Source organism: Sipha flava, unplaced genomic scaffold (genome assembly GCF_003268045.1).
Source record: "Sipha flava isolate LNK unplaced genomic scaffold, YSA_version1 111_pilon_pilon, whole genome shotgun sequence".
Lineage (NCBI taxonomy): Eukaryota > Metazoa > Arthropoda > Insecta > Hemiptera > Aphididae > Sipha > Sipha flava.
In genome coordinates, this window is record NW_020271729.1 from 838,421 (window position 1) to 853,742 (window position 15,322).

Sequence of the window (15,322 nt, forward strand, 5' to 3'; positions counted from 1 at the left end):
TTAGTAACCCACCAGTATGTTTTATTACAGTTTATTTACGGAAAAATGTTTTTCTGGAATTGATTGTTTTAACATGATAAAATTTAAATGATTTGACTAATGTCAATTATGATGGAACAATAATTGAACTGATAAAAAAGTAATAAAAAAATTAATTAATCTTCACATTTTTTTTTAGATAATGTCATACACTGTTCATACGTCATACCGTATCTATTGTAAGAGAAATTAATATTTATTGTTTATCAATACACTTGTAATGAAAATTAATATTTACAAATTTAGATTAATATTAATAGGTACTACAATTCATCAATGTTTTCAAATTACGTCACTATCATATAATAACACTGCATTTAAAAAATACAGAAGTATTCCCAATCCATTTCAAATCGCGTAATTTACTCATTGTACTTATAATCACTATACCCTTAAAACAATATAAAAAGTTTTTCAAAAAGATAATCCATAAAACACTAATCAATTTTGAGATAGTCTTAACTGATGATTTTACTCTTCTTGTATTACATGTAAGAATTGGATTTCAATTACTAAAAATAAAAAACATGAAGTTTTGACCTAGAAAAAAAATAATTGAAAACAGTCAATATACAATATTTTTTGATCATTTTTAGTTTATAAGAATAAAATTTAAAATGTAAATCAAGTAATTTTAAACATAGACCAAAAAATACATTTTTAATAATTTATTTATGATAATGACTATAATAGATAACATTTTTATTGTAATATTATAGTTTAGGGGTCTTCAACCTACAGCCCAAATCCCGGTTACAGTCCATCAAGTTTTACACTGACCCGTTAAATAGTGATAATTTGTCATTACTATTCCAATTAAAAATTTGGTTTCCTAGCTATAGGATTATTTTAAACTATTTTTCTTTAATAATTGACCATTCAAAATATGAAGGGATGCTTTTGAATTGTGAAAACTTCAAGCCTGTCTGTTATAATAAATATTATTCTAGAAATTTTTTTTAAATATGTTACTGTAACTAATTATATGAATTATTTATTGAAAAATATGTACATTAAATAGTGGGCCTTACTTATAAAACTCATGTAGAACCCAGGAAATTCATATAATTATTATATATATATTTATATATATAGATCAAAACACAATAGTTACAATGGTATTATGATGATTAATAAAACAAAGAATAGAACAATTTAAGTAAAAGTAAAAGAAGGAGAACAAATTTAAATATGTATTATAAGTAAGATCCAGATTTGTATAAAAAGCTTAAAATAGTATGCAATTATGAATTAAAAAAAATATTTAAATATGCACTTCATAATATGAAGTATATTAAACTTTTATTTTCTTTAATAATAAGCAAAAAAATGCTGATATCCAAAATGAATTCATTTATACATATATTTTTCCTCCCATTAATATTAATGCAACTTTATTATATAAACTTAATATTTCAAATACAAGTATCAACAAATAAGATTGATTAATGAATAGTCTATATGTGTACATATATTCAACAAATAAAACAAATACTTTACTTAAAAATAATAATAAAAAAAAAGAATGTATTGAATCCTTTTATACAATTCCTTTGATAAATATTTACAAAATATAAAAAATTTTTAAATTTATCAAAAAATTAAAATACAAATTTATATTTGATTTTTATAAAAAAGAATTTACAATAATTTATTTTTCCATTTGTTCAAGTGTAATATTTGTCATTCTGTAACTTGTTATATGTTAATAAAGACTAAAAGATCTTTCCACATATATTGATGTCAGTGGCGCGTGTTTCATATTATCCACAGAACAAGCAAATCGTGAAGTTTTCTGTTATAATTAATCCGATTTTTTCTAATTTTTGTGATATTTTAGTTTTTATAGCAAAAGCTTTGTCACCTTGTTTAATTAATAAATAATAATCTAGTTTTCACTATGATATAGAAATAAAATAATTGGTTAAATGAACTTCTATACAAAATTCTTTAAATATGCCTCCATCCCTAAAATATGTATCCATATGCAAAATTACATTTTTCCTATTCTCTGTTAAGCAAATGATCCACATTTCTTACTCCCGTCAATATGCACAAACTCATTTTAAATATGTAAATGCATACAAATCCAGACTCCAATAATTAGAATAAATATAATATTAAATACTTAAAATTAAAAACTACACAAAATTAATATAATAAATGGTGTAAATACATAGTATGAGTTGAAGTAAATTCGTTATATTATTTTTATAAGTGGTTTATTTTTTTTTCAGTGTAAAATACTAATTAACTATAGTTAATATACACAAACAACATGCGATTTTTGATCGATTTTGTTGTCACAAATTACACAACAAAATCAAAACTATTTTATAATAAAAAATATGGAATAAGATATTTATGTTGTATTATTGATTATAAATCAATAAAATGTAATTATAATGATAACATAAAAACTGTTTTATTTTTAACAGCATATACTTATTAATAAGTATAAATTGTATAACACATTAATTTGTGTAAAACTAATCTTTAAGTAAATAAACCAAAAAATACTAATACAAGACAGTACTTGGTAAAATCAATTTACAAACATATATTCCCTATTAATTATAGCAGAATTTATTACTGCATTCCAACATTTATTTTTATAGGTAATATTAAACACAATTGTGCTATTAATTACCATTTTTGTATTATACAATCAAATATCATTCTACATTACCCAACATAAAGGAGAAAAATATTTAAATACAGAATCAATAAATACATAACAGAAAATTTAAGTTAAAAAAATTATTTTATACTTGGAAAAGTAATTGTTAATAAAATTAGGTTGTGTACCAACATTAAAATTAAAAATAACGCAGTACAGACGCCTTTACATGACATTTTATTTGCAATTATATGTAGGTATATAACTATAAAGCAACCATAAATGACAAAGTGATAATATAAAATACTCACATCATTAAATATATTTATCCCCCCCCCCACAAATAAATTAATAAGTTTAATTCTATATATTAGTTATTGGTTTTGAAACATTTGTTACAACCTGTATAGATAATAAGTAATAAATAAATAAGCAGTTTTATATAATTTATAGCTTACAAATCATAAGTATATCATACGATACTGATAGTTAAATTACATATTTTCCATACATCAATAGCAACTTTATATAATAGAATTTATTGAAATAGTTAAATAAAATATTCCATTTATAATGTCAATAATACTCAATTCATACTTAAGAAGGTAGCATTGATTACAAACATTTTCAAAATGAACAGAAAAAAATTAAAGTTTTGAATATATTTGTATGTAAAACTAAAGTATAATATCAATACGAGAACATAAATCATGTAATACAATTCAGAAAATAAACATTTTTCCAACGTCTGTTTAAAATAGTTTACAGTTATGATTTTTAAGAGACAAGTACATAATAGAAAATAAAATAAAAATGAATAAATTGAAAGGAAAACAATTTAGTTTTTAAAATTATTACATTCTACAGACTTTCAAAAATTAGTTTGATTCAGAATCTTTGTATGTACTTAATAATGTTGCTTTAAATTCTTCTTGTCTTGGCCACATTTGTGCTGCTTTAACGTTTAAAGGACTTTCATTATTTGGTTCTGTAAAATAAATATATATTTAGACAATATATTTTTAAGTAACTATTAAATATTTACTTTAAAATTATATATAAGTGTATTATTTATTAATAATTATATTTGTATATAAGAGATTATTAATAAATGACAATAAAAAGTTTTACAACTTAATGAATAATTTTTTTTTATTTTCCTAACTTGTCAACTTATATATTTTGTATTATTTAAATTCCTTCCAATATTAGAAGAGTTTAATTAATTATTTAGTTATAAGTATACTTTTACAATCACGTTTAAAAAATTCAATTATGAAATAGAAAGTCGTTGATGGTGATTTTATTTCTTAGATAAGTTGATATATAAAGAAAACAAAACCACTGGTGACTTGATTGAATAAGCAACTGTACTTTTAGGTATTTTACATCTCTTTTTTACACACCTCTCAATATCATCTAAAACTATATTAATAATATTTACATAGTTCATAAAACCTACCTCCAAGAAGAGATTGTAGTGATATAAGTATTGCTTTTACATCATACATGGCAGACCATTTTTCTTTTAAAATATCTAAACATATGGAACCGCTCTCAAAATCAACATTAGGATGAAAGCAAGGAGTTATAAATATGACAGTAGGTGGTTTGTATGGATAACCACGAGGAAATTCCATACTCAATTTGTATTTTAAGTTTTCATACACCTAAAACATTATTAACATATTTTTAATATAGGTTAATTTTTTAATAATAAAAATGAATAGATACTCACTGTATCACTAGGTCCAATAATTGTAGCAACCCATTTAAAAAGATTGTCTCCCTCAGGAAATGCTGAAACTGATTCATCACATGACATCTAGAATATCAAATGATATAAGTATAAACACATTTATAAAAATGTATTTTCGTTTAATACAATTAAGTTCATTCAGTGTTGAAGAATGAATCAGTTAGCTAAATAAGATTTAACAATTCAAAGATTCAATTCTATTTTACTTTACTATAGTTTGTAGTTATCAGTAACCAATGTTATTAGTTTATGTGAAAATCCTATAATTGTTATATTACATTATCTATGTTTATATTATTTCCAAGTTACAAATGATTACAGTATTTCTATATATTTCTATAAGACTGTTAAATTTAACTAAAATAAGTCATTTATTTTTCTTATATAATTTTATTATATTAATAGTTATAATCCTTTAAATTAGTGTACATATATAGTAAAATTAATATTTATATCGAATCCAAAATAAATATTATCCATATGGTCAAAACAGATTTTCAATAAAAATATTAAATTTTTTTTTAAAAATTTCAGTTTTTTTACAATTGTGATATAGCTCCTCTTCTCCTCACCCCATAACTAGGACATACCTAAGGGGCCTCTACCAAATACGTTCAAGAGCCTATATTTATAAGTTTATAACATTTATAAATTTAAAATTAGTCGTTAAAAAATTTGATAACTGATTTACAGTTGATATACAATCTAAATTTGTAGGTATTATTTATCAGTAAAATATTTTTATTTTTTTTTCATTGTGTATATATATATATATATTTATAGCAAATAAAATAATCATTTTAAGTTAATTAAAATTATATTTAAATGATTTAAAATGAATCACTGTATCAATTCAATAAACTGAACTAAATTAAGAGAATGGATTCATTAAACTGAATCATATTTTCCATCGCTAACTTATTATTCTAACAGTAATAAGGTATTTTTAAATAAAATTATGGAAACTACACTCCATAATTAATAGAAAAAATTGCTGAGATTTGATATTTTGAAGTACATAATAACCAAAGATTTTGTTATCTATAACCTCATGCAAAATTATATGCAATTAAAAATAATGAATTTAATTATTAATCAGACTGATCTCTCAGATTTTGAGTTGAATCATATAAATATCAGTAATTGACACAGAGTAATATTATACAAAAAATACTGCATTTAATACCAGAGTGAAATAATAATAATAATAATAACTTTATTCCAAGATAAATTACCTAATGAAACACAAAACTTTCTGTAATAAAATAATTAACCAATAGAAAAACTGCATTAGATAAATTTAAGACATACCTATCTTATAAAATTAACCAGAACATTATCATAAGCAGTCATGGAATGTTACATAGCTTACCAAAATGGAAAATGTTGTTAAAATTTATAGCCGCTCTAAAAATTTAACAAAATGTCCACAAATGATAAAATATCAAAAAAATTAAATTAAAAATACTATAAAATTTTATAAAAACGATAAGTTTTGATTTATTCAACATTTAAATTTTATTACCTATTATATTTTATAACTAATATATATATGACATAAGTGTAAATGTATATAAGATATTTAATTTTAATTATTTAATGGAATAGATTAACATTACCACATCTACAAGTAAATTGATATTAACATATAAAGAACACTAAATATTAATACGTTAACATAAAATAAAATATATTAACAATTTTAAATTTTAAACATACCATTAAGCTCATTAATTCTTTTTGTAATCTAAAAAAAGAAAAAAATTATTCAAATAAATAAAATATACACAAAATTATAACGTAGTTATTTTTTTTTATAAAAAAAAAAAAAAAGCAGGTACCTCTGAATAACTTTATTTGATTCTATTCTATCGTTCATATCTTTACTCCGTTTTGGAGAGTCCGACGAACTACTTTCGAGTCTAGGATTAACGTTTTGTGCCATCGTATAATGAAATTTGGAACTTACAAATTACAAGTAATGAAACAAAAAAAAACAAATTTATGGCGTAGAAAAAAGTAAAAACGGGTAACGTTACTAAAATTTGTTCAAAAGAATCGAACACAAAGACTGATAAAAATTCGCAATAAATATAAATAGTAGGAACAATTAATAGTAAAAATTTAAGTGTATTATGAAAATTAATATTTTACTGGACACAGATGATGACTTAACTATTTTTTATTTAATTTTTAGATGGAAGTAAAATTGTAAAACGAACATCCTGATTCCTATTATAATTCCGTGAATGCAATCGATTACGGCCCCCTCTCTATTCTGATTGGTCGTTTTGTTTAATCAACACTATGACAAAATTTAACGGACAAATCAAAGATATTCTGAAAACCAACTTCAAAGACGTTACACTACTTCTCTCCAAATTTCCGCCAATTTATTTCATTTTAATCAATTAATTATACAGAGTATAAGTATTACTTAATACTTGTATTAGAACTTACTAACCCACCGGAAAACTCCTGGTATCCCACCTGCCCAGTCCGGCCCTGGTAGATTATTAGTTCCATATGAGCTGGTCTTATATATACGCATATAATAAAAATACATAAGATAAATCATAATATGATTCTTATTTTGATGTATACAATAACTAAACGTAAAAAATGGCGCAAAATTAATTTAGTAATAAAAAAAGAAATCAAAGTGATTTAATCTGTTGTCGAAATTTTCTGGCAAACAATTTTTCTTCCGTCGAAACAGGGGCGGATATATATGTAGAAGTGCTATTGACGTGCTTTGAATGGCCCGGGAAAAATGTAATCTAGCTAGTGCACATTTAAATATTCAATATCACATCAAACTAGGGATGGACATGAAATCCGAATATCTGAATTATCTGAATATCCGGATATCCAAATCCGGATTTGAATCAAATTCTTATCCGGATTTCCCGAATTATCCGAATTATCCGGATTTATGGATTTGCTTTTTATGTGACTTCAGACTTACAAATATTTTTAATGTATGGTAAAATAAATTATTTTATTATAATGAAAATTATATTATAGAATTAAAATGTAAGTATATAAAAATGAGTCATTGAACAGCAAAATCGAGTTGAATAATCCGGATATTCCGGATAATCCGTGAAATCCGGATATGCCCACCACTACATCAAACAAAGTATCACCAAACACATCCCCCTCACCTCTTTTCTGAACAACAAATAAATGTAATATTATATAATATGAAAATTAAACTAAGGCTCTAATATTTTTTATACAAATGACAAATATAAAACCAATAGTTACATTCACGCAGAATACCAGAAATTAGTAGATAAGGAATACTATTATTTTATGAAATATAAGGTAACTGATAAACTCACTTTTATTATAACTGATTGTACTTGTCAAACTAATAGTACCTAACCAATTTTCGAACAATTACACATTATATTTATGGATCCATAATATTTGTTTATCGATAAACAAAAGTAGACAAGTAAAATTTATAAAATTTTATAAAAATTTTAATGAATAATATGAAAAATAATCAGTTATACATAGTATATAATGTAGATTAAAGCTGTAATAATAAAATGAAGAGATTTTGGTAATTTATAATGTCTCGAAAAGTTTATTTTTTGACTCAAAATTATCAGTAATTATGTTGTATTTGAGTTCATATATTATAAATTTTTTTTTTGGTTATAATCATAAACCATTTCAAATGTGAAAATGTAAATGTACTATGTAATCTGTTTTTTATGTATTTAAGTTTGGAAAACGATCGTTCGCACGAAACTTATGATATAGGCAAAGTGAATGTGTACTTATAAGATAATAATAATAAACAATAAGCTAGACATAATAAATAATAGCTCAACAATGTAATATAATAGCAATGAATACTATTTGAACACTCATTGGAAGAATTTTTGTTTCGTGGACATTTTTGTATTTCAAAATTGAATTCGTTCATATTGTCGTTCTTATTTAGACAATTCAAACTTATATTTTGTTTATGAAGCCATGAACTTTTATTTAAGTGAAGCATGTGTTTTATCAGGCTTTATAGAGTTCAATTTTTCACCAATTTTTTCCAATACATTTTCTGGAAGACCTTCATTTTTTATGTTATCAACGTTTTTTGATAATAATTTAAACAAGAAATATCTGCACAAATTTCTTGAGATGATTTGCATACCTAATTTTGATTTCATTATTTAATACGTCCATAATAGTTTTAAATGTCCTTATTCAACACTCATCAATCGCTGAAATTAGTTTGAAAGAGTCCGTTTGCTTCATAATTAAATAATTTTTTAGGATTCGAAGACTTATATTCGGAAATTCACTTTCAAAAATGATATCGTTTTTATAAATTTCATTGTTTAAATAATTTATAAATGTATTTATTTTTTCTTGAATTTCAGAAAATTCTTACTGTGATTCTATTTCAGATTTTTTAATCATAATATGCTTGTAATATGTCACAATTTTTACTCTGGAAATACTTAAGATATTTAGTTAAAGGTTCTGTAGTACTAAATATTTTGAGGAACTCCATTGTTGTTAAAACTGTCTCATATTTTATAAAATTCTCTTGAAACCCAAAGCTCTAGATTCCTAATAATTTTGTACCTTTAATCAGTGGCGTAACTGGGGGCCCGCAGACCCCACGTTGCGGGGGGCCCATGGTAATTTGGGACTATTGATTAAAATAAATTTAATTTCCGCGAAAAAATAATTGACTAATTGTTTTTTCAAATTAAATTAGTGTTAATCTATGTTTATAATAATCTGTTATTATTATTATTAAATATGTACGTAACTGTACGGTAATCATGGTAATCTATAGTTCGTATAATCTTATCATGTGGAAATACCTACAATAAATACACAGACTTCTATACTAGTATAGAAGTATGTGAATAAATAATAAGAATATTAATGATAAGGCGTTTTATTACTCTATGTAACTAACCTGCCTTGGGGAATCTTAAGGACACTAAAATGTCCTTATGAGATTCAAAATTATATTATAATAAATAATTTTTTCAAAATAAAAAATATAATGTAAATTTTTCTGTCTAGTATATTCTTCTATACTCGAACTTCCATGTTAAACCACTGAATAAAATAATTTAAACGAATTAAACAAAATATGATCATTTTTCGTGCACAGTGCTCGCATAATATACTGATCGATACACACCTGTCTACCATCCATATGACACAACGTCTAAAATTAAATAAGATTTTATTATTATTAATTTTGAATTACCCTCTGTCAGAATTATTTTTTTTATACCATCGAAAACTGGCCAGTGAGCAATCTATAATAGTATATATAAACAATGGTACTATTAAATAAATATTGTTATTTTTTATCATATCATAACAAAATTGTAATTATAATAAGTGATTTACCTAAATCAGATTAATGTTTTTAAACTAATATACCAAACTAAACAATATTTAGGGGCCCATTTTTTATTTTTGCGGGGGGGGGGGGGCAACATTTTTTTGTTATGCCACTGCCTTTAATTATTTTCATTACTTGGATTGTAAGTATCAAATGTTTTGAACATTTTTTTGAGTGTTACTTCCTTTGTCCACAATTTCGTTTCTCTAATCAAATTGAGCTTTATCTTAGTTACTCATTCATTATATCGATTCATACGTACATGTGATCTTCGAATAAAACTAGTGATGCTATCTTACTATTTAACTTATAAATTATAAGCAGGGATTCGGATTTTATAGCATTTGCTATTTATTATAGGATATAGATAAAGATAGCAGAGTGCTATTTTTGAAGTTTTAGTGATATTTTGTGCTAATATACATGCTTTTGTATTTTTCATAAATCTCGTTTATATTGAATGAAAAATAGCATTCATTTATGTGAATCCAAAAATTCCCACATTTTCTTTTCATATTGATAATTGATAAATAATATGGTATTTACTATTTAACATGTTACTAGAATCTAGTTTTAAGTAGCCTGGCGATATCAAATATATTTATACATTTATTTCCTCTTGTCTGTTTTATTTATTTTTATTTTATTATTGTTCTACAATATATTGTCGTCTACCATACGTATGTCATGCTTTCTATGTCAGTTCTCCGTATTGTTTGATTTCGTTTCATATTCGTTTATTATTCGATTGTGTATTATTCGTTTTTCTGTTTCGATATTTCACGTAAAATGCCAAAAGTTAAAACATCGAACTATTCGAGACTTAGATATTTTGTGTCTGAGTTTGGTGGCGAAGATGTTTTTACAATTGACGCAAGTATTCTATTTTGCAAATTGTGTGAATGTAAAGTTAATAGTGACAAAAAGTTTAACGTTACTCAACACTTATAAACGAAGAAACAATTACACACAAACGATGATGATTCAAAACAGGTTAGGTACACAAAACAAGACGTACATATAAGTTTTTTGAAATTGTTAACAGAAGATGGTAATTTTAGTTTTTTTATTAATGTATTACTTCATAAAATAATATAATGGATTTAATAAAATTTTGACTTACATTTTTTTTTTTTTTTTTGTCATATTATAGCGGATATTTTAGTATTTTCGGTGCTATTAAATCCTAACCCTGGTTATAAGTATTGTCTTTGCACATAGGTGAACCAAGAGTTTTACATTTGAGTGTGCCCTGTCATTTTTTTAAGTTATTTTATTTAAATATAAAGGCGAGGTTATAAACAAGTTCAAATTATTATTGATCATAAAGTTAACGATAATAATATAATTTTACCTAGTGTCTGTGAGTTGCTTGATTCACATCTCGTTGAATGAAGTCAGAAATATCAAAATTATTATTTTGTTAATCGTCATTATCAGCGTTGTGTCTTTTTCCAAGAAAATCTAATTTTTAACTAAAAATAGTTAACTACCATCACTATTAAACCACTATTAGAACGAGATTTTAATGTCGATGACAGTAATATTGAATATAATTTAACAATAATAATAAGCAAGTACGTGTAGACCGTGTAATATTTAAATTCTAAAAATAAAGGCTTTGTTAATTATGTAAAATAACGATTGATAAAAAATACTTGTAATTATTATTTCAGACTTATTCTGAACACTTGCAGTATGACTTACAAAAAACTAAAATTTAATTAATGTGTATATATATTCTTAATTGTTATAATTCAATTTTTGTATTCACATTATTTACATTAGGGTGCCAAGGTACACCCGGCACATCCCGTATATCCACCTATGTCCTTGCATATTGCTGGCCCATCAGTTGTTCAGTTATTAATGCCTTCTAATTGCAAGGTTTGAACAACTAAATTAACAAACGATTGGCCAGTTGAAATAGTAATTAAATTCAAAATGTAAGAATGCAATGTACTCGTATATTTTAAATTAATAATAATAATAATAATAATATTTTTCATTATAATGAGTGTATCGGCCCACCGAGAAAGTCTCAGTATCCTGGTGGGGTTATCGGCTCCTGAATCGTATTATTATTGATTTTTAACGGTGCATCCGAATTGCATGCCAAAAAAATAAACATAAATTGGAATGTCCAAATGACATTTCGTGTACCCCAAAATTTATTTATCATGCACTTATATATACAACTAAAACTATATTTATTACTTTAATTATTTTTTAAAAACGGATGAATAGAAACTGATTAGTTTATAGTTAAAAATATTTTTATATCCTAGTAAACATTTTAACAAATTGGAAAAGGTGACATTGTGAATATTAACATTAAATAAAACGATTGTAGTAAAGGGTAATCAAGTGAATGTATTTTACATTTTTACTTGGCATTTTAAAATGTAAAATGTTTACTAAGATATAAAAAATATTTCAACCTAGAAACTAATCAGTTGTAACAACCATATCATATAGATTTTAAGTCAAAATAAAGTTTAAGTTGTGCACATTAGACTTAAACATAGACAATAAACTTAGGGGCATACGACATGTAATTCGAACATTTTTTTTTACATGCAATTCGGATGCAGCCATTTATAAAAAATATGACAGAAGTGAAAAAATAAACATTGTTTTTAACAATTAAAACGAATTTAGTATTAAAAACTACGCCACACATACGCTGGAAACTGTGTTGTAAACAATGTGAAAAGCAGGCTAACGTAGGAGCAGTACTGCATGCCCTATCCAGTTACTCAATTTAGGCTTGTCAGTTCAAACCAGTAGATTATAAAAACCTGTGCTTGCGCTACGCTGTGTGCGGCGCGCCGTCTGCGTCGCAATTTGCGCCCGATCTAAAAGTGGTATTTGGATTATATAAGTATGAAAATGTACAATCTAACCCTCCTTCAAAAAGTAACCTACATATATTATAAACTAAATTACCCAAACTTAAATTATAGCAATCAAAAAATGCTCATTAAAAATTAATATTATACACCTGTAATTATAAAAAAAGCTTTTAATTTCAAACAATTTTAAATACGCGTTATATTATATTTTCAGGAATAATATGTATTGAATGAAGTATGTATCTTTTTAATTTTTTAAATATGTTTTTTGTAAAAAAATTTTGAAATAAAATATGTTCTTTAATATTTTAATTAAAAGTTTTACATTTTAATATAAGAAATTTCTAAGTTACATGTTACATTAGGCACCTAATTAATTACTATAATAATTACTACTATTTATCTTATATGAGATGATTTATGTTTATATTAATTATGTGTATTTTACTTTATGCGTTGACCTTCGTTGGGAATGGAATTTTGAATACATTAATACTTTTATTTTTTATTAGATATACAAATAATAAAATAAACATATTTCATACCAAAATACTAAGAATAAGATAATGATTGACAATTACGTAAAATTACAAACATTTTTAAAAGTTGGAATCGTTAAAAAAAAATGCTAAGGAAAAGAAAAAAATAGTTGCAAAATATATAATTTATTAATTATTTATTTGATTGACCTTCTAGCAGAATAGTTTTTTTTTATACAAAAACAATGGCCGACGATTCATCAATATATTTAAATATTATTACAATCAGTATGATGAATATACAAATAAAATGACTATTCATGCAAAGAACAACTAATACAAGGTTCAAAATATGATTCACATTGACCAAAATCCTCCTCTGCAGTGGCATAATTGTGGAGAACATCAAGAGAGAACTTGGTCTTTGGCATCTTATTGAAGATAAGAACTAGAAGATACATATAATTTCACACATAGATGATAATAAGTAGTTAGTAGTTAGATAACCAATAAATAATATCTCCAGATTTTAAAAATTCATAACTAATTTAATTTAAAATCATTTTAATATAAATTGAAATTACAAAACCAGTAACGTATTTACAGGACTCCTCTCTAACCTTCTTTCCTTGAACTGAAATAAAAATTTACAATATACCAAAAATAAAGTAATAATATTTATACACTTTTGTAGGACTTCATTGTTTTCAGAAAAAAATGAGAATACGCCACTGGACAAAGCATATACATTGACTATTTTTTAATGACAAAACTAAGACTAACATCCTGTTCTTAACACTTTTTTTATCACTCAGGCAGTTTCAGTAACAGGGTATTACCTAAAATTGTTACATACAGTTGTTATTGACCTCTACTTAGATTTCATCGTTATTAAGAAATCAAACTGCTTTTTGAATAAATCATTTGTAAGATAAAAAAAAAAATGAAAGGTAAGAGTTGCTTGGAGCTAAATTTAGACTGAATGATGAAAATAACTGTACAATGTTTCAACCAAAATAATTGCTGCGGTCGACACATAAACAATGAAGGCATATTAAAAAAAAAAATAATGAAAATAATAGGGGCTGGAACCGAACCCAAAAGAATCGGTTTTGGAACCCAAGAACCCTTAAAATATTGAGAACCGGGATCGAACCGGAACCGAATTTTTACATACTGAAAGAACCATAATCAAACCGGAACCCTCATTATAAAATGAAAAATGTCGAATTTAACAAACATTATTAATTATATTTTTATTGTTAAAATTTCAAAGCACAAATAAATTTCTGAGATATAATTTTTTAAAAATTTTATTATTAATATTATGTGCTGACATACGGATGACTAAAAACTTAACCGGTTAATACTCCAATTTTACCAATACGAGGGCTATTTCAGTGGTGAATAAGGCAACATGTCCTATTATGTATAGTTAAAACTTAATTTACCTAATTTATACATATTACTGTTCTTCAATATGTACAAACTGTTTTTGGCCAAATAAATTATTATTATTATTTATCAGTGTATTTTTTAACTAAGCGATACAAATGTCGCCCAGTGATTATATTCTGTCGATAGTATTTTGAAAGATTGGGCGAAATTATGCGAAGCGAACGTGAAATATCATCATATACATATATCGCACTATCATCATACTGTGGTATTATACGTTGAGTGCTTTGAGTTTTAACATTTTTTTGTTGCTCAGTGAAAATCTCTTAAAAAATTTACTGTTATTTATTATTATAGATATAAATTTGAATCACAACATAAGTTCAAAAATGAAATTTTATTTTGTATATTTTTTCATATTATTAAATACTATTTTTATTATATAATTTATATAAATAAATATATATATATATATAATATAAAATAGTTGAATAGTGACATTTGGAGAAATTTATTTTCATATATTTTATGTTATATTGCCTAGTTTAATGCCATAATACCGCTAACATGATAAATAATATGTAATTTTTAAGTATCTCAAAAAATGTTACGGAATAAATTTAAAAAAATTTTATTTAGAACTTTATAACACCGGAACTCGAACCCGAACCTTTTAATAAAATAATTGAGAACCGGAACCGGAACCGTAAAAACTAAAAAAAGGTAAAATAATAATTAAAATAATCCCTTGAAAATAATAACGACTAATATTGAAAAACGGCA

The 15,322-nt window shown here is 24.4% G+C and overlaps 1 protein-coding gene across 1 annotated transcript; it reads right to left on the bottom strand.

The window, feature by feature from the left end:
• Nucleotides 1–3,292: 3,292 nt before the first annotated feature.
• LOC112689125 (ubiquitin-conjugating enzyme E2 C) lies at nucleotides 3,293–6,578 on the bottom strand. The gene is made up of 5 exons (XM_025562663.1): nucleotides 6,260–6,578; nucleotides 6,138–6,165; nucleotides 4,398–4,484; nucleotides 4,122–4,329; nucleotides 3,293–3,647 (listed from the first exon to the last, which is right to left on the bottom strand). The coding sequence occupies exons 1-5, from the start codon at nucleotides 6,361–6,363 to the stop codon at nucleotides 3,538–3,540; spliced, it is 537 nt and encodes a 178-aa protein (XP_025418448.1). The 5' UTR covers nucleotides 6,364–6,578; the 3' UTR covers nucleotides 3,293–3,537.
• Nucleotides 6,579–15,322: the final 8,744 nt, after the last annotated feature.

Coding starts and splice junctions, on each gene's coding strand:
- LOC112689125 (XM_025562663.1), bottom strand. CDS start 6,363: ATGGCACAAAACGTTAATCCTAGACTCGAAAGTAGTTCGTCGGACTCT. Junction 6,166..6,259: donor TCAAATAAAGTTATTCAGAG/GTACCTGCTTTT, acceptor TTCTTTTTTTAG/ATTACAAAAAGAATTAATGA. Junction 4,330..4,397: donor TTATTGGACCTAGTGATACA/GTGAGTATCTAT, acceptor ATAATGTTTTAG/GTGTATGAAAACTTAAAATA.